The 21,488-nt window shown below is 33.2% G+C and overlaps 1 protein-coding gene across 1 annotated transcript in view; it reads right to left on the bottom strand.

Annotated features, from left to right (window-relative positions):
- The window catches only part of LOC129983985 (cadherin-99C-like), a 103,448-nt gene that overhangs the window by 13,974 nt on the left and 67,986 nt on the right, over nucleotides 1-21,488 (bottom strand). The window contains exons 14-27 of the mRNA XM_056093723.1: nucleotides 19,591-19,749; nucleotides 16,630-16,817; nucleotides 15,235-15,367; nucleotides 14,466-14,548; nucleotides 11,990-12,077; nucleotides 11,382-11,507; nucleotides 11,213-11,271; nucleotides 9,655-9,898; nucleotides 8,066-8,275; nucleotides 6,260-6,376; nucleotides 6,052-6,183; nucleotides 3,873-4,000; nucleotides 3,682-3,797; nucleotides 1,811-1,939 (exon numbers count right to left, since the gene is read on the bottom strand). Of these exons, the coding sequence (XP_055949698.1) occupies nucleotides 1,811-1,939; nucleotides 3,682-3,797; nucleotides 3,873-4,000; nucleotides 6,052-6,183; nucleotides 6,260-6,376; nucleotides 8,066-8,275; nucleotides 9,655-9,898; nucleotides 11,213-11,271; nucleotides 11,382-11,507; nucleotides 11,990-12,077; nucleotides 14,466-14,548; nucleotides 15,235-15,367; nucleotides 16,630-16,817; nucleotides 19,591-19,749 (1,912 nt within the window). The remainder of the gene's footprint in view (nucleotides 1-1,810; nucleotides 1,940-3,681; nucleotides 3,798-3,872; nucleotides 4,001-6,051; nucleotides 6,184-6,259; nucleotides 6,377-8,065; nucleotides 8,276-9,654; nucleotides 9,899-11,212; nucleotides 11,272-11,381; nucleotides 11,508-11,989; nucleotides 12,078-14,465; nucleotides 14,549-15,234; nucleotides 15,368-16,629; nucleotides 16,818-19,590; nucleotides 19,750-21,488) is intronic.

The following is a 21,488-nucleotide window of genomic DNA, read 5'->3' as shown; positions in this document are numbered from 1 at the left end:
ACGACATGGTTGGCATGGAAAATCATTTCTAAGGGTAAAGAAAAAATAGTTTCCAATAGTCCAAGAAGCCGTTAGTGAGTTCCCATTCCCGAACGCCTCAGCACAATATTGTTTTGAAGCTGCCCAGAATTCGTCCTAATTTACAACGGCTATATCTGATTGAAAATGAAGCCTAGAATTATATTTTCGCGTCCAACTTGTTGCTAATGCTTGTAAGATATACAAATCTTAAATTTACTGCAATTAGGTAAAAATATTCAGATAAAGATTAGTCAGATTTGCGTGATTTGGATATAGTGGAACTACGTGAATTTATGGGCCTACTGTTTTACATCGCTGCTTTTAACTTTGTGAAAATGTAAATGAATAATGAAATATTCTTAAAATGATATTGTTACAAACCTGTAATGTCGCTGCCCAGCACGGTTAGTTCAATCACCAGAAAGACCGTTTTACGATCAGCTCTGTTGGGTGCTGATAGGGTGCCGCGTCAGTGATCTCAGAGCTTTGCGATAAACTTGGTGACCATTTAGCGACTTTGGCGGGAAAATAGATATTACTGAAAATTTCGGGGATTCAGCCAGTTGTAACCGAGATACGCCTGATTGGTCCAGAAACTTCTCTGCCCGAATCCCGGGAACTATAAAAGGCCGGAAGTCTCGAGTAGTAGTCAGTCCAAAGTTAAGGGCATTCTATATCGCCAGGTTTTTTTATCACCAGGATCATGGAGATAGCCTTGCTACTCAAGGCGGGTGCTCCAGAAAACTCTACCACATCCAGTAGTAGTCAGTCGGAGTTTTGTATCGAGCCGTTGAGAGGATAGCGAAGCAATGGCGGAATAGTTCAATAGTCTGGTGAAGAACAAGCTTTGTGGGAAGCTCAAGCGATTGCTGAATTGAGCTGTGTGCCGAGTCTTGGTGTTTATTGTGAAAGCAGCATCGTGTATGGCGTTGCCAGTCGTGTAGTAGTGAGTCGGCAGTTGAATATAGCTAAAGCGAGGAGACAGTGGAGAATTGAAGACGTTTGGAGAGGCCGTAGAGTGAAGCTATGTGCATTCTTCTGATGAATTCTGCTTGGCCGCTTTGTTTGCTATGGTCGATTACTACTTGTGGGCTACTGTTTGCTGAAGTGTGGTGCTGTTTGTTGTCGGTGTTCGTCTCGGCTGTACATTTGTCGTCTCTGTGTTTTCGCCTCCTCATGTTTAATAAACGCCGTCGTTCGTTATTGTGGTCTGCTGATTGTTTTCACAACATACACCCACTACAAGCGACCCCGTGACTTTACAGACTTAGTGGAATTAAAGTTCCGTAACAATACTTTAAAATATTATATTCATTTTTGTTTGTTGGAATTCTAACAGTTATTAAAATTAGTGTAATTCCGTAATATCTAAACAAAATAAATACTGAAAAAATTGTTTATGTTTTTCATATAATATCTTTCCAACATTTAATATTATAACATTTAATGTTTTTGGTAATTAAAAGATTTCCAGAATGTATTGTGTTTTCAAAATGTTTTCCAGTGTTGTTTACAAAAGATAAAAAGAATAACAATGGTGTTTTTTGATTCCATGTCTCTGGCCGCTTGAGGAAATTCATGTCTCCAGTTACGGGCTAAGATATGGTTGGAAAATATTATGTCTAAGAATTTTATCTGTCCTGGGCTTGAAGAAATTAAAATATCAGTTAAATCTGTCATTTAATAAATTTTAAGTCAGCTTTTAATTCTTATACAAATAAAATTTATATAAAAATATTTCGTTTTAACATCCATCCAAAGAATGTTTAGAAGAAATGCTTTTTCTTACCGAAAAGTCCACCGACAGTGACGAGTCTCACCGTGAGCACGTAGCGGTTTTGTCTCTCGTAATCTAAGTGGCCAGTCTGCAAGCGCAGTTCACAGTCTCGTTGATTCGTTTCCAAAACATAGAAGAGGCCTTGAGGAGATGAAAAATAAATAAATAAAAATAAAAATAAGAAAGAAAAACAGAAATTTGCAATTATTATTTTCAAAATAAAAATAAAAATGGATATTTTCAGTTGTATTTTAATTGAAAAAATGGAAGAGCGGTATATTCAATCCCATATGTTCCTGGTCTGTTTTTCTCTTGGCGCTAGGCTGAATGCTATGACAAGGCTTGAGTTCACAATAAGAACGAAATGGGGAGCATAGATAGTACACGCAGTTTTCAATCCTTTGTAAGAGAAGTTCCCACTCGCTATCTTGAACGGAAATTAGAGATGTTAAGTTTCATTTTTTCAATCTGTTCCACACCAAATCGCTCATCAAAATTTTCAAAATTTACTTGAAAAATAATGAAGTACTGTAGCGAAATAGTTAGATAATGTTCCATTTCATTTTGAAATTTTAGAATCAAAATAATTGCGATTTTAAATTTCGAAGCCTAATATTAAATTACAATAAATGGAAACTGATACTTATTGTACTACTGTTTAGTACTGTTAATGCACTGATGCTACTGATTAGTTATATTAATTCCTGTTTTGAAGTAACACTATGGCAATTTTGGGTTGGACTTCTTCCCTGGTTCTAATTATACTGTAATTTTCAACCGCGATATGATGAAAAGGGCGAAACTTGAACTGGTGGCCTTTCAACAAATTTACGAGCCAGATTAGGTTTGATCCTTAATGAAGATTAGGTTTAATCCTTTACGAGCCAGATTAGGTTTGATCCTTAATGAAGATTAGGTTTAATCCTTTACGAGCCAGAAAACGTTTGATCCATAATGTCAGATTTAGCATGCAACATATACATGACTTTAGTGGAATCGGCTCTCAAACATAGAACACTCCGGGAAGGGGCGAGACTTAACCCTACGCCACCAAGCTCTCAGGAATGAAACAAATTTTGCCTCGAATGTAAGGTGGACAAACATCAGTGACTAATATTTCAAGCGATATCTTGTCTACTTTCAATTTACATAAAATTTAAAGGTTTATTTTAAGAGGGAAGTGATAAAATTTCAGCTAATTCAATAACATGCTTGTCGAATCGAAGCCCATGCGTAAAAGAAGGACAAAAGAATGATTTAACATTGAAGATTTTTTTTATAATGCACAATATAATATTTCAAGATTTATGCAAAGTTCTCTGATTTAATAAAACTCTACATAATATAAAAAAATGTTTAAAAATGAGAAATTTTTTTTAAAAAATCCTATCATTGCTCATCTTACTTATAAAATTAAACGTTAGCTGCAATTTCTTCGATCTCCAATAATTTTATTAAAAGCATGCTTTAAAAAAATCTGTTCATTGAGAAATCTCGATTCTTCATATCACAATCAACAACAATGGAAGAGAAAACCAGATTGAAATATTAACAGAAACAGTAACAAATGATTTCGGCTTCATTTACAATAATGTAAATATTGTCGTAAAATATATTTATAATTTTTAAAGTTAATCGATTCTAGACAAAATAATTTACTGTATCTAAATTGGTATAACTAAATAAATATTTTTAAATTTTGATTTTTTTTTCAATTAAAAAAAAAAATGTAGAATTTATTTGTGTGCAGTTATTAAGCTTAATTTTACAGCTTAATTTTTCATGAATTAAAATTTAAAAAAAATCGCTCGAGGGTTCCTACTCGCGATTTAGGTAGGTTACCAGTTGCATCCTTCATTATTACTAGAGAAAAGCAACAATACCTTCCTCATTTCCCCGATCAATGCGGCAGCCAATCGGAAAGTTGCCCCTCGGTTTGTTGATCACAGGTAAAGTCTTGATGAGCGTGTTAGCCAGGGAATTTTCGGGGACTTCCACACTGAAATGAAGTAACGCCGTTAAAATGGAGACCGAACAAATCAAATTTGCATTTCCAGTGATGCACTGCACTCACCTGTAAATGGAATCCGCGAATCCCAATTCAGAGTCCGGAGCTGGAGTCGCGATGTGCTCCACGTAGACAGTCAACGTGGCGGTGGCGGACAGAGAGGGAACGCCGAGATCTTTCGCGGTCACTTCGATCTGAAATAATCCAAGGAGGTTCTTTCTCATCAATATGTTTCCCAGAGTGATGTAACTAAACATTAGTCCTTTAAAACGTATAAAAATAACCTTTCCCACAAACCATTTGTCACATCGGATTTTTAATTTCTTAATTAGGATTTTCCAGGATTACCTTGAAATACGTTATGTAAAGAATTTATATCGTTTTGAGATAAAAATATTTATATTTTCAATGTCGTTAATTTTATTGCTTTTTAAACTATTTTTTTTCGGTATTATTTTACAACGAAGATTACTTGCATATAATTATATAAAGAATTTTTATTACAGAAGCATCGTGCCTATAATTAAAAGTAACGCCAAGAAAAAACACGTGTTCATCAGTGATAAGAACAGTAATTTAAAATGTATACAATGTTTTCAATCAATGAGAATGGCATATCGAAATTCCTCACATCATATCATTCCTCATTAATCATATGGCATATCAGGAAAACAATTCTCTCTCATTACCTATGATAACATCTTAGTAGACAAAAATGCGACGTCTTATACACTTGCCAGATTATTTTGCAAAATATAGTGGAAATTATAAGCCGAATGAACAACATTTTATTCAGATATCTGTAAATCGGTGGACATAACATCGTCGGTATTCCATCATATCGAGTTCTTAGTCGACCGATCAATAATTTTTGGCTAAATGCGATATCTCATTCACCTGCCACCTTATCGATTATATTGCAAAATGTAATGCAAAGCATAAACTGAATCAACGGCATTTGAATTAGATGTCTGAACATTTACTGACTTCCATCACATTTACTTCATAGTCCGCCGTATAGATATTATCGGCAGAATGCGATATTTTATTCACTTTGTCGGATATATTGCCAACAATAATGCCAATTATAAAATTTGATGAACGAAATTTCAATCAAAAGCCTGAAAATACACTGACTTAATTTCTTCGATATCTATCGCTATGTTTTCATAGTCGACCGATCAAAAATTATCCATAAAATGCAGCAACTTACTGACCTGTCACCCTATCGATTCTTTTGCCAAATATAATCAAACTACTTTAACCGTTACTTGAATATTTCGACTGTTTACAACATATTAACTTTAACCCTTTAAAGGGCCATTTTTTCTAGTCATATTATGTTAAAATATTTTTAGGCTTGAAATTAGAATGAGAAAAGGGATTCATTTAGCTTATTAGATAAATTTAATTTGATTAATTAATTCATTTGGTTAATTAATAATTAAGTAACAAATCAAGACACATCATTTTGTCTGAGATAAAGAACTGAAGCATCTAAGTTTCTGACTTACTAAAAAAATTTAGTAAATCAGAACTTATGCCAACCTACATAATTTCATACAAAGATTGATAAATTTGGTGGGAAGCATACTTCCCACGGCCCTAGAAAGGGTTAAGATAGCTTATAAATTAGCATATTTGAGAATGTGCGGCTCTCCACATCCATCTTGAAGTGGTGGATACTTTTGCTGACGAAACTGTCAATCTCCCGCCGACGAGGGAGGTGCAAAAAGTTTCCGACAGGAAGGCAATTGCTAACGCAGTCTTTGATTAGAGGAGTACAATTCACAAAAGGAGTACAAAATAGATACGCCGAAATGTCTGCTAGCGGAACCACTCATTTGGTTGTTTTGGTTACTATATTGGTTAGAACCACAGGACATGCGTTTAAGCAGATTTCAAACTAATATTTAAATTCATATCACTGGAAAGATAATTGTTTGCACTTTAAAATGGTATAAAAATCCTTTTGCACTATACTTTTTCGGAATTTATCTCGAAAAAAAAAAAAAGAGGCTGAAAGTGTTACAAGGTGGTTTAATTACACAAACAAAATTTGAAAATGATTTCGAAATCCAGATCTATAACATACAAAACCCACTTGTGTCAAATTTCATTACTCTGTTTTGGAGGTCATCAACAGATAGGCTTTCTTTCATCTTCAACAGAAAAGATATATGATTTTCAACATAAAACATATTGCAGCAACGGAATTCAGTAGGAATGACGAGAAGATGCTCACCCTGTACTCCGAATCGGGCTCTTTTCTCAGATCATCTTTCACTGAAATTAGTCCAGAGACTGGATCCACCAAGAAGTAGGTGGGCGCTTTCTCTTTTCCGGTCACTTCGTAGCGCACTTCATTGCCGGGAGCCTGCGGGGAGACGAGACACGATTAGAGCCCTGCCAAGTACAACAGGGTCGTGGAAGGATGTGTTCCAAACACTCACCGTTCCATCTGCGTCGGACGCCACGACCGTCGTGACGACTGTGCCCAGCGGAACTGTGTCTTGCAACCGAATAGGCAGGGGAACACTAGTGAAGATGGGGGCGACATCATTTGCATCCTAGAGGAATAAAACAGTGCATCGAATTAAGATAGAAGACAAGCATAACAAAAATAGTTGCCGTCTGCGAAGCTAGAAGCATCGACAAGCAAAAAATCGGTGGTGGCATTTCATAACGATATTCATGGAACGTCGATTGGCATTTCATGAAAGCTTGAGCTACAGTGCGAAAGAGGGTGAGAAAGGAACCGATGAGAGCGAGGTATCACAGAACTAGATTAAAAAGCCGTTGAAATTATGAACCTTTCTTCCATTCCACACTTTCAAGCAATTGCAGTTATTCAAAATATTTTGATACAAAAATTGTTCGTTATGATGAAGCAATAATTCGACTCATATATAGTATCCTTTTCTCATCAATCGTAAGCAAGATAAAGGGAAATCGAAAATTTCAACTTAACACCACTGCCATCCGATTTTGGCAGATTCAGGCTAATTCTCGAAGTTAGTCATGACATTACCATTCGCAACAGCATACTTCATGAGTTCAAATTCAACTAAAATTACTGTAATTATTATATCGCCAAGATAACATGAACAAATCGTTACATTCACGTACATTTATAGACTGTTTAAATGACACTTTATTATAGTCATGAAAATCGTCGTAACTGATTTTTCACAATAAGAAAATCGTAACAGAGTAAAGGACAATAAAATTTAAAAAAATAAATAAAATACGCATATTTGCCTGTTTTTTTTTCTATTTAGAAATGTTTTTATTCCAATGCATATTCGGGTTAGCTTAATAAATAGCGCACATCATATTGTACTTTAATTATGTGTGTGTGTAATAATTTCACGCATACATAATGTAATAATAACAACATAATGTAACACATGTAACATTCACTGAATTCATGTGAATAGAAAAATAATTATTTTCTATTCACTTGAATTCAGACTTCATTTTCAACTTCTGATTTGTGTGAAATCTTATTTTCCCACTTTGAGCCTACATGTGTCAAAACAAAAATGCTGTTTCAGCTTTTAAGCCCCGTTCCCATGGTCCGTTGCTTTATGGATATGATCGTGAATCCGAGCCATCGTGGGACTACTCTCGCCTGTTGCCTGCTGCTACGCCTATTGGCGTAGGAAGCTTCCTTCAAACTGTCGGTGAAATGAAGACATCAAAGAGATGGAGAATCTGAATTTCAGTCTGGCCTGAGCATCCATCTCATTGGGAAGAGGTTTTCTCTAGACTACGGGCCATGAGAACAGTACATTGGTGAAATTCGGAATAACCACAAATAGGAAAATAGGGCAAAATGCGTCAGAGGCAAGGCGCACCTGGGCTATGAGTGACATAATCCTAATACTTATCCGCGGATCTTTTTTTCCCTATCACCCTGTTTGAATTGCGATCTGGATTTGATTTGAATAATGAAATATTAATAATATCTAAAAATTGAATTCTTTCCATAGTCATGAATATATAGGGTGATTTAAATTAATTTAACTCCCTTTTGGACACCCTGGAGAGAGAACCAGTCATAATGCCATCATATTTGGAGGATATATATTTCAAGTCACATCGATTGGTGCAATAAAAAAAAAAAAAACAGTTCAAAAAATGCCGCTTTTGTGAAATGCGGCGCAATCAGCTTCTCAAGCATTAGTCGACAAAAAATTTTTAATGTTTTCATACTTTCAAGCAAATTTTCTATTTGTCCGAAAGCAAAAACTTACTATGATTGAGATGGCTACAGTGGCAGTGGCCCTTGGATCCGGACCATCGTTTTCCATCGTCCCTACGAGAAGATTGTAAGAGGCACGCCTCTCATAATCTAGCGGCTGCATTGTGCGGATGATTCCGGTCACGGCGTCTATTTCGAAAAGATCTTCAGCACCTTCTTTGATGACGTAAGTTACACTGCTCACAGAATCCGGATCTCGAGCCTGAAAAAACGAGCAGTCACCGATAAATGAATAATATAAAGATTCATTTTAATAAATCAATCGCTACAAATCCACAGTAATAGCAATGCGCAATTTTAAAACAAGTTCTTCTTAATCTTGGTTCAGAAACAGCATCAGCCACAGAAACAGATGGGCACTCGAAGAACATATCAAGATCAGAATACCAACACAATCCTAAACTGCTCCAGTGTGGTCCACTGGGAGTAGGCGAGTCCAAGAAAGAACATCCGAATAGGTAAATTTATTCGTTCTCAATTCAATCATTCTACCAGCAATCTTGTGGTTGACAGCTACATATTGATCATTTGGATTTAGTTTAGTTTAGTTTAATTATATTAACGTCCCATTTTAAAGCAACACTAGGACTATTATCGGAATCATAAGCATTGCAGTGTAATAGACACTTTTTCTCACAAAAAGATGACCTTTTTGAATAATAATTGAAGCATCAGTATAAATGAATTATCTTTTTTAAAGCATTTACTATTTTAAAAAAAATCAGCTATAAATTTGAATGTATTTCAACGCGCAAACTTCAGAAAGAAAGAATTTTCTTTCAGACAGATTTAGGTTATTAAGTTGGGAGTATCATTGTTAAACTGAAGGATTCTGAGAATAAACATTTTTTTCTTAAAATATTATTTATTTTTGTCTTGTAATATAAACAAATAACATATGAATTTGACTATGTTCAAGTCATAAACTAATGGATTGTTTTTATTCTCAGAATCAGATTGCTGAAATTAACGTAAGCTTGAAATTTCAGCCCTTATTCCTTGGTTTATTGTCTTCTGATCGAAAAATAATAACTTCAAGTAGATGATACGAATACTATTCTAATAGTAAACAGTAATAAATTTTTATTGTGAAAATGTGCATGAATCTAAAAGTCAATACGAAGCAAAGATCTAAATAGGAATGGCTCTTTTTTTTTTACATTTTAATTTAGAAAATGCATGTATAAGGTGGAAAGTTTGGATTATCTGATATTTCGCTTTTCTCCTCAGAATTTGTGCTCTGACAAAAAAATTTTAAATGAACGCAAATAAAAAAAATAAAAAAATCCAAACGTGGAGATAATGCGAATGGTAACAAATTAAGAAATTTCAAATAGCTTTCAAGTAAGATTTATAGGATTTTCAAACACTTTTTGCAAATCACGAACTCATTGGTATCAAATTTTGCATTTTGCAATAAATAATTACATATAATAGAAGTTTCAAAGAGTCAATCTGAAACTGCGAAATTTTCTTTTGATCTAAATTTACATAATCTTTATGCTACTGGCCAGATCACGTTACACTGGCATGTTTGTCTACACGAAATATTTGCGCAGGTAATATGAGAGGGAAAGTCACCTTGAGTTGAATGACCTCGTAGTTGGCTTTGTTCTCCGGGACCATGGCTTCGTAGAGGCTCTTCTCAAACAGAGGCTTTTCGTCCTGGACGTCAGTGACCAGGATGGTCACGGCCGCAGTTCCGAACCTGGAGTCGGGGGCGCTGTCCCGAGCCATCACCATGAGGCGATGCGAAGGCTGCGACTCAAAGTCCAGCGCTCGAAGGGTACGGATCTCACCGGTCTGGGGGTCGATGCGGAAGTCGCTACAAATAGGAAGCAGATATATATATTTTTAATCTTGGTTGATTGAATGAAAAAACAACGAAGACGAAGAAATAAGATTTCTAGGATTTAAGGAAATAAAATTACTATAATTTTTTAATTATTGGGATCTTCTAACTTTATCTATCTAATCTATTAATTTTTATCTAATTTTTTTTAGTAAAATGTTGAAATAGTTATATAAACTTTGAATTCAATTCATCAAAATGTCATATGAAATATGCCAAATTCATCGATTTATTAACAAAAACAATCCATGAATATATTCTTTCTGATAATCTCATGAAAGGAGGAAAGGTATATGAATTAAATTAGTTTAGTTATATTAACTTTCCGTTTTTTAAAGCAACATTAAGACTATTTTGAGGCGGACTTGGTAATTTTGAACTGCTGTCAGATAACGAGAACGACACCTGAGCTGGCGCTCCCTCTTTAACTTTCGTACCACACCAGTGGGTGGATGTTTGGTCCCGTTGGATTTAGCAACAACGCCCAAAGGAGGACATCGGGTGAGAATCCGGTGAAATTCAGGATAAAGAGTTTGAACAATACATCAAACGATTGAGCAATGAACGAATAAATTGCAAGATTATCACAAATATATATTTATTACAAGAAATTCTTCATGTAAGATTGTGTAAAATATCATATTAACAAATAAGTAAAGGAACTTCTCATGTCTATCGAGTCAAGCTGATTTCTTCCCTGTGATTTCCACTTTTGCGATTTCTGGCAATCATGTCTTCATGCGGACTCTGACTGAATTAAAAGCAAGCATAAGTTGCTATGTTGCTGCGAATCCAACAGCAATACCGTTGAAAATTCTATAAAATTCGAACGTAGGAATGGATAGTGAACAGATTATGTTTTCAATGTTTCCCTTTATTTATCAAATTTTTTACTAAGTGTTCAAAATAAAAACTACCATTTTTTATTCAAATTTCTTTTTTCTAAAGTGTTTACAACGGATAAAAAGTGTCAATGAAAAATGACTACCACAATGGGCTCTACACAGATCTAAAGAGCGCCACCCTGTACTTTTGAATTCAAACATAAGGAAAAATACTTATATTCTCGAAGGAAACGATTTTTCAAGGGCACTTAGGATTTACAAATTATAGACTTTTTATTGATGATAGGGGAAAAAAATCATTTGAAATATAATACTTCTGCCTAAATATGGAAATGATGAAGAAATAAGAAACGTCAAATGACTACTCTAAGAGAAATCTCGACCAACGAACACTCAATTTAAAACTATACATATTTAAATAACGAAATAAAATAACACTAACCTGGATTGTGATACAGAGTACCTTATTTGACCATTTAAAGAAATGTCGTCATCTTTTGCCTAGGAAGGAAAAATGAGGAACGATATGACATCAGTGAAAACAAAATTGTATATTTGTTTGAGAAAACTAATGGAGGAATCTTTAAGATTCTTGTAAAATGCAATAATACCTGAACAGTTCCGACGTAAGCATCAGCCTGTCCTTCATCGACCCTAAATATGTATTCTGACTGCAGAAAAACTGGATTTTGATCATTAATATCGGTTACTCTGATATCCAAAGTAGTGGTTGAAAACTATAAAATAAATGAATACAGTGTCAATATTATTCTGAATACATTTTGCAGTCACTAAAATAAAAATAAAGATTTTTTTGAAAAATAGTTCTGAATTTTTTTTTATTAACGTAAGCTTTTCATTTGTTTTTAACATGTGAGTGATTTCTGCATTTTAATGCAAAAAGCTGCATTTCTTTTTCGGACAGCTCTTTGCGAGATTTCATTCCAAAAGAGAAATCTGTTTCATGCAATTGGGTCACTCGCCCTCTTGACTGATCAAAATATGGAATTTAGTAAATATCTTACTAAAAGGCAAAAAAAAAAAAAAAATCCATATTTTGTCAGGTTTTAAGTATATTTCTAATATTTTATAAGACAGGTATATACATTTATATTCATGTTGAAAACAATAAATCATTAATGAAATATTGGAGCACAGTACTGAAACACACAAACAAAAATGAACTATAATAATGAATCGCCTCTTTCTAAAAACTTACAAGATTGCTGGGATCTGAGGCTTTGACAACCAGAGCATAAGCCGACACTTCCTCTCGATCTAGCCGCCGAGCGACGGATAGGATTCCGCTAAAATCAGTGAAAATGAAATCAACAAAATGATACATAAAATGCACTATATCTCAATTTTGCAATGTTTAGTAGAGAAGTTTTCACCCAGATATCTTAATCGATCGCTGGTGACATTTCTCATTAATTATTTTCATTGTTATATTCATAACATAATAATGCTCATGGTCTTAGTAGCAGTACCATGAATTTGATGATCGTGTCATGCTCGATGTAAGACTCATTTGAAAGGCAGAGACCTGCTGCTCCTTAACGTCATATAATTGGAAGCAGAAGAAAATTAAGAAAATACATAGCGTATTAAACTAATCAGTAAAACCCTTCTGAAAACTAATCTGTTATATACCAATTAAAATTTGTTAAAAAATATTTTTCTCAGAAAACCATTAGGCTAGAATTACACAAAATACTTGATTGATTATATCAATCCTGGAAAACTAGTCACCAAAGATATATATATATATATATAGTTATATAGAAGAGAGGTTATACCTTTGATCACTTCTATCGGTGATGGTAATAGGCGACAAAATTTCAAGGCTTTTGTATTTATTGAAAGATTAACCACTAATTACTTAATTAAATTTGTTGCTATTATTAAAAAAATATTTACTTTGGTATATAAAAATACTTATTTGATTTCACTAGTAAAGAATAAATAATACATAACATTTTGCTTCATAGCATTTTTTAATACAGTTAAGAAATGATACTAGTGTGCATGCTATAGACGGACTAATAATCTTATTTTGCACACAATCTGAAGATTTAAATAAGAAACTCTACCATGTTGTACATTTGGCATGCTATAATGTATTGTCCCTTTGACCAGTCAAAGGTACATGTCTTTTTATTTGATGGAACATAGAGAAACTTCATCCAAGATCATTTTCTTCAAATTGTGGGGCAGATGATAATGTATAAGCCATTTCTATTCGAACCCTGATCTTATTATCTATTGCAAGAGATTTCTATTCCAATTTAAAAGAAAAAAAACATTGTAATGGCGGGAAGGTAAATATATTTCAGAAGACCAAATAAATGTTCTCTTTTTCATTTCTTTTTGGATTGGAAGCTTACTCTTAAAAGAATGATTAATCAAAACACTTCTGAATAATAAATATATATCCATATATAATTTTATACACGATTTTATTAAATATCTTAATCATAAGTGGCTTAATCATTAGATTAACTTTTATCTAACTTAACTTATTTAACTTAATTTAGATCACTTTTGCCTACGATTCTTTCTTTACGAGATAGAATACTTTCTTTACAAGATTACTTTTCTTCAATTATTTTTAGCACTTTAGCGATGATATCTGTTCTGCAGAACTTGCACTGTTACTTATAGAAAACCAAGGGAAACACAGTCATGGCCATTTTCTGGCCAACTGTATTTTATAGATTGTGAACCTCATTTGTAGAAATTGGAACAAGGAAAAGGGTTAAGACAGCAGATTGATAGAGTGTGGAATACAATGCAATAAAAAAGCTTTATCTCAGACAGTCAAAGTTATAGACAATGTGTATTGAAAGGCATGGGAAAAAGTAAAGGTCTGCGTGACTCGTAAGTTAAATACTTTAGACAAAGTAGAAAGTATATTTATTAGCAAGAGTCAAACTCCGTTAAAAATAATTTAATTTAAGGACTCGAAAAAATTGAATTTATCTCATGGAATGGACAACTATACAATAGCGGTGAGTTGAGTAATAAATAGAAAGTTTTAAGGATCATGTGCGAAAGGATAAAGAAAGTGCCGTGAGAAAATCAGTTTAGTTTAGCTTAGTTATACATTAACGTCCCCTTTTAAAGCAACACTAGGGCTATTTTGGGACGGACCTCGTCATTTTGAAACACGATCAGATGACGAGAACGACATCTGAGCTGGAGCCCTCCTCTCCAAACTTTCGCACCACACCAATGGGAGGACATTTGGCCCCGACGGATTTAACGTGCATCAAACCCGTTTACACGATGCTTTTTCGGTGGAATCGGGTTTCGAACCTTAAGCCCACCGATTCCGAGATCTTACCACCAGATCACCGCGGTCCTTGAGAGGATCAAAAGACCCTTAAAAGATGAAACTCGAACTATTACAATAACATGTTTGGTACTCGAGTTAAATTGTTTGTGTTTGCTGTACAGTTTGAATGAATAAAATATAATATATATGATCACCCATTCTTAGAGAGAGATAAAATTCAAAAGTTATTCTTTCACATCTTATAGAAACTTTTTTTGTAGGTTTTCGCAAGGAGATGTGAAGAGCTTCTATTTTTAATAAAGTGCCTTTAGCGCAGTTTTCAAAGAGAAACGGCGTTTATTTTCAAGTAAGTTCGAAAGAAAGAAAATCTACAAGAAATGCCATATAAATAGCGTACCTTTTAGGGTCAATGGCGAAATCCCCATTAACGTTGCCTTCAATCAGAGAATAGGTGATTTCGTCCTTCTCCGGATCTTCCGCCTATAAACAATGCCCATGTCAGTCTTTCTTTTTAAGAGGCTCATTAAAAATGTGCAGATTTAAAAAAAATTGATGCTATTCTTTTCTGCTAACGATGTTTCTATTTTCTAAAACGGATAACCGGAATTGCAGAAGGGAAGGTCCATTAACACTTCATAGCTGTTGTCCCCATCAATTTAAGTTAAAATCAATTTTTTGATGTTATTAGATCTGAGAAACTTTGAGCTCAGCTCGCTTCGCTCAAACCAATTGATTACAAATATAATGATTAGAAAATAATTTCATGCAAGTGCTTGTTGCCAATTGTCGAAGCACTGAATTTTACTTTCAAATTAAATTGTAAAAGAATGGAATTAAGCATGGATACATTATTCAGAGACAATTCTTTACAGAATATAAAAAAAATATTCATTTATTTTTCTGTATCATTATGCTTTTTTTTATATCCTCCATAATTTGGTGTGCTAGAAAAGAACTAAACTCGCACATTTTTTTAACCAAAATATTTTTTATACTTTAGATGCAATATCAGATCAGCAGAAAACTGATTTTTTACTTATAAATCAGAGTAAGTCACAGGGAGCCTTTCTTAGTACGAAAGAAAAACATTCTGCTTTAATTCATACAATATTTCCTCTCCAAAAGTAAGCCTCCTCATGTCTGCATTTCGAAAAAAGGATATTTACCGTGAGCGTGATGACGGTCGATCCGACGGCTGCCCCCTCGCTCACCTGAGCGTCGTACCTGTCTTGAGGAAAGACGGGCCCTCCAGCATTGGGGCCCGCCACCACAACGACGTCCAGGATACCTTGACTGAACCTAATTAAGCAGGAAAAAAACTGATTCAGTAAAGATAATGGACTTATTATATGACTATAGCTTCTATTGTACTGTTATTTTTTTCTAATGTATCTGATACTATTTTGACTGCAGCATCATATTTTAGAGCACTATTGCATATTTAAAGAAACAGTGTAGTGTTAAGTTGCACGAATATATAAATATCAATTTGAATTAAACGTGGTGGCCTCTCAGCCCATTTGGTTTAGTCTATCTTCATAGGGAATGGAATCAATACGATTTCCCCGAATATGCAGTACACTGCGTAAGATTTACACTCATCACCTTTAGTTTTGGGGAAAAAAATTGCTTATTTAATGAAAATTTAGCAAAATTTTCAATATTACGAAAAACACAGTAAGCTAAAAAATATGGGAATATTTCATTTTTATTTCATTTATATATAGCTCAAACAACATAAAATGTAGCAGACCACAAGATAAAAATTATTTTAATAAATAAAAATTTTATAGGCATTTGAAGCTGCGTAAATGATTTTGTGTCAAAATTTGTTTATGTTTTGAACTTAAAGTGTTTGTAAAGCATGTCTAAATGAGGCTACCTTAAAATCCGAGGTCTATCACACACTCAAAGGTTTTGGACACATGTATACCAAATTTCGTGTAACTTTATTGAATTGATTTTGAGGTACCATGTTTTCCGCGAATCAATCACATTGAAATATTCATTTTTTTAGAAAATACGTTTAAATAATGTGCTTGCAATAAATTCATCCAAATGAGTTAATTCATCCAAAAATAAGCAAAATATGGCTGAGTTGGTATAGAGTTTATATAAACATACCAAATATTATTTGGAGGAATTTTACGGTAAAAATAATTAAAAAAGAACATTCATTTTCAGTTAAAAATAGTACTGCTTCATCTTTTTATGTTGTGCATTATTGAAACTACTGTATCCATAGTTTTATCTTACATTTATTAAAAACAAACTATTTCAGAATCTACGAAGATCATAACAAAAAAAAAAAATCGAATTTTTCTGGAAAAAGTATCATTACAACCTAGTCGGATGCCTTAGTAAGAAAAAGAAAATTTATCTTCTAAACGTATAAAATCTGAAATAATGTGAAGGTTTATATGTTTTCCGCGTGGTTTTGATATTGCTCCGAAGCGTCATGATTAAAATACGAGACATATTAAAAAAAAAAAATCTTTGTTACAGTATCTACAAAATAAGATATCAGAAGAATTCTCAAAAAAAAAAAAAAAAGTGCTTACCTTCCTCCAGGGTCAGTAGCCTGGACGGTAATACTGTACTGTTGTCCGGCTGACACTTTGTCGATCACTTGGACGACACCTGCATCCCGATCGATGCGAAATTTCGAAAGTCCCTCATTAGACACGTGATAGATGGAGTACACTATGTGTTCTGACCCGTCGATGTCGTCCGCATCGCTCGCTTCCACCTGCGGGGAGAAGAAAGTTACAACATTCTTTCTCTTTTCAGAAGGTGCCATTTCCGTTCTTCCAGCAAAGCTGCTGAATTTGTCCTTTCTTCAAATATATGCAGGTGTCTCTGACAAAGTGAATTTAATAACTCTCTGGTTCTTTTCTCGACAGTAGAAAATTGCTTTCAGTGACTCTTGTCATGAAAAATAAGAGCAACCATTTTCATACCGTGAAATATTTATAGTTCTTATCTTCAATGTATGAATTTGATCTTATCTTTAGAATAATGAAAAACTATGAAAAAAATCCAAAAATCTGATAGCAAGACTTCTTTTTTCAGAATCAAATGAAAATAAAATTCTATGGAAAATCAAAATGGATACTCTGAATTTTCAATAAAGTTACTGTAGAAACCATTAGAAAATTCCATCTACTGAATGGCCATTATGATAATGTATTATTTCTAAGAGATTATGTAATGCATTATGTATTATGAGAGTTATTAACAGTTGTATTACAGAAGATTAATAATTACAAATTAATCATTGATAATTACAAAAAAGGTTTTATTTTATCAAACTCAATATCGATATGATATTACAAGGAATCAGAGAAATTACCGCGGATATTTGGCATCAAATCAAAGTTAATTCAAAGAAAACAGGGCACCATCAGAGATTAGCATTGTCACTCTCTGATTCCAGAGATTAGTACTGTATGTAATTGGAAATAGTACATTTTCCCCAGATTAGCACGTTTTTATTAACTCGTTTTCTGATCTCTCTGTTTTGCTATTCATTGCAAATTTTGTAATTTGCAGTGAATGAATTTGCTTGAAACCTTTAACCTTATTTAGAAACGGGATAAAATTGCAATATTAATTTTCTTTCTTGCCTGCCAGTACAAATTTTGCAATCGATTAAAAGCTTTCATTGCCGACATACGGCACCATGCCGTCATTAGTACATCTGGAAGTTAGTTTAAAAATGATTGTAATTTCACACGAAAGCAATGCATATACTGTCTGCTTTTAAGCAGTAAAGAAACAGAAAATACTTGTCCAATTAAAAATAACATACCATATTTTAAAAACGGACTAAAATGTATAATGTAATCTCTCCTAGCCCCACACTGATTCCCAATCTCATACAAGCCTGTTCAAATTCTATTTTATAAATTCACATTCATAAATTTTCAGGGCAGTCTATATAAGATTAGGAATTTGTACAAAGCTAAAATGATAATAATCTTTTACTATTGATTTTTTAAATTAAATAATTATTTCCCCCTTTAACTAGCTTAAGTCGGTTCTTTACTCGTAGATTAATAAAAATACCTCAAAACACGAGTAGAATAGAAAGCTATGAACTTATGTTGTAACCAGTCCAATTTTTATGAACATGCAAACAACTACTAAAAATTCCTAAGGAAATCAATAGAATAGAAAAATGAAGACATGAATGAAAATAGAAAAAGAAATAAAATTGTAGAGATATCTTTGCCCTCGTTTGAAATTGGCACTGTAGCAAATAGTTACGTAACTATTTAAATATCTGAAGTTCTGAGTTCAATCAAAAGTTCCTTTGCCCTCCATTGTATAAGAACAAATGGGGATTTAATTATCTCCGTAAATTCCAATATATTCTTTCATAAAAGCGGCTGAATAGTTGTAATTCAACACAACAATGTTAATAATGCAAGGAAAAAGATTAATAGTTGAGAAACAATACCATTAAAATAAAAAAAATACGTAAAAGCAAGAAAAAAACAATTTTGAAATAAAAGTGCCATGGAATAAAATAATAATGACAATATCTTCATTAAAAAGTTTACAAAATATTTTAATGTGATCATTGAATCATCTTACCATATCAATAACCAAGCGATCATACTGATTTTCTCAAATTTCCAACTCTAAGAGGTGACAAGAACTTAACCATTTTATCTTTTAAAATATTTTTATGTCCGAAAAAATTATTTTTAACAAGTTTTTATCAATTTTATGTGGGCTAGGAATGGAAAGAATTGACAGAGTTAATTGAACGCGTTTTTTCCCTTTTATGTTAAACGCCGAATCTCAAATATTACAAAGGTTTTCTTTCTTTCTTCAGGTAACGTCGAACTAAAATTGTTCTTAGTCTGCCCCAGGACAACTCGCCTACCAGAAAAGGTATAACACCTTGGAGGGCCCCGGGTAGAGAACCATTATTTATTTATTGGAAGGCTTAGAGTTATCGCCAGAATATGGCCGGTAAATAAGGGTATACATTGTAGTTCATTTGACTAAAATAAAATATTTAAATTAAATATTTAGGAAACCAATTCTGGGTTCAAGAGACTAAATTGAAAAGTACATAGAGAAAACAGTAACACACATAGGCACAAATACAATATCACAATGCCCAAAGGATGGAAGACACAACAGACCGTACAGCAATATCAAACAATGTATCAATATCTAAAATCATCTGTCTATCCCTTTATGCAAAGTGAAAAATAAGTGAATGACACAAGGTACAAGGTGAAAATACAAAGCAGATCTAGAATGAAAAACACATTTAAAAAAAGAAATGAGCACCACTAGAAGGTAAATTGTGTATAGGAGCAGAAACATACAAAGTTTTCAATAGCTACATAAAAACTAGAAGCTGCGCCAGAATAATTACATAAACAATTAAAACAAGGCTGCAAACAACCCAAGACACAGATCCATCATCCTAGCCTCTTCTGAACTGAAATTGTTAATACAGAAAAGAACTTTCATCTACCGAGACAGTCAGTGAGACTCACCCTTGCAACCATTCGTAGTCCGTCGCCAGCCGGCAGGCGGACGGTAGGCAAAGGCTTGATCACCGGAGAGTTGTCGTTGACGTTGCTCAGGTGGACGCTGAGGGTCACCGGTGCGCTTGCTCCCTTTCCCGGAGGACTGCCCACTTGCCGGGATATTACCTGTAATAAGATGATTAGTAAGTTATAGCAGCAAACGATAATAGCAATTACTTTTAATAAATCAAATCTATCTTGGATTAAGCGTTGATTCTACAAGTTTTTAAATTCTATATTGCAGACATCAGCATTGATGACCAAAAATAAGTGAAATTTTAATGCATACTAAAGAGTTTCTGAATTAAAAATTTTCATTACAAAAAAAAAATAACTAGATGTATTCTAATTTTTAGTTAAATCTTGTCTGGATGAAAGGAAGAACAATCATAATTTCAAAATCAAAAACTAAAGAAAAGAGAAAAAAAAAAAGCAAGGGAGACCTCCATTATTTTTAGAAAATATTTATATCAAAAGATATAGGAGATGAGAGTCATCACAGGCAAATTCAGATTTTAAAAAATAATAAAATCTTCAAGGAAACGTATAAATTATCTCTGACTTCGCCAGAGATATTGGTTATATTTCATTTTAGATACCTCGTTTAGATATAAGTTCATATCCATGATTTCGCAAAACTTTCATATATTAAAGCCGTACTATTTTAACTACCTTATGCTTATTGTGCACGAACTTTCTGCTTTTCTCATGGGAGACCATAAGATCATAGCATAGCACTAAAACCGACATTATTTTCTAAATTTTGAATAATTTTTTTGCATTTTACGATAGCGTAAATTTCTTTTTAGTTCTGCAATATTTACAGGAGTTATCACGGAAGAATGTCAAAATTTAGTTTAAATTTTAATGAATTAAAATTCAAAGTAATATTTTGAAAAAACCGCCCGAGGTAAACATTTCCTCCCTTCAAATCACATCTCTGTCTAATTAATTTGGAATTCTTGTATGAACAGTCTGTCCAGTCGATTGACAACACACACGTATTCATTTTTATTTCTACAAATTATAAAGATAAATATTTTTGGGTGTCTGTCTGTCTGTGTGTATGTTGATGCTCTACAGGCTAGATCATTTAACTTATATTTACCAAATTTGTCACATATGAAGGTAAAAAAGTATTCCTCGGAACAACTTTTTTGGAATATTAATTAATTAACAATAAGGCTGAATTTTGACCTTCCAAAAAATTATAAAGCAGAAATAAATTTTATCCCGTTTAAAAATTTAAAAAATTGCCTTTTTAATGACACCGACATAACAGTTGGGCAAATTTTTCACGAATTTCGGTAATTTTAAAAAAAAATTATTTGCATAATTTCCAAAAATGGATTAAATTGTTGAACAGAAATTCAAATCATTTTGATTGTTTCATCAAATATTGAACCGCTTTATTTTCTTCTATTTCTGAAAGCTAAAGAAAAAGGGTTCTTTTTAATAACTGCGTTGTTTACCGGAAGAATAAAAAAGTGAAATTAAAATATGGCAAAAGTAAGAGTTAAAAGAAAAGGACAGTAAAGTTTATGATATCACGAGACGCGTCCCCAATAAGAACAATAAGACAATCTCCAATAATGTACACAATGAATAGAACATATATGAGACTAGTAAAATAGCTTGGCTTTAATGCCTGACAATTTTTCAGAATCATGAACTTAAGTTTTTTCAAAGCAATTTAATTGAAATTAAATATAAACAATATCTTTGACGAAACTATTCCCAGCCAAAAGTGACAATAAACCTTTCTCTTTTACTCAAATTTAACACTTCGGCACTAGCCACAGAGACAGTTCAAATTCACTGTCAAAGACAACTACAATATCAATAGTGTTGTTGAATAATTTTTC

This window comes from Argiope bruennichi, chromosome 9, assembly GCF_947563725.1.
Source record: "Argiope bruennichi chromosome 9, qqArgBrue1.1, whole genome shotgun sequence".
NCBI lineage: Eukaryota > Metazoa > Arthropoda > Arachnida > Araneae > Araneidae > Argiope > Argiope bruennichi.
Note: the sequence above shows the minus strand (reverse complement) of the source record. Positions and strands in the feature narration are given on the sequence as shown.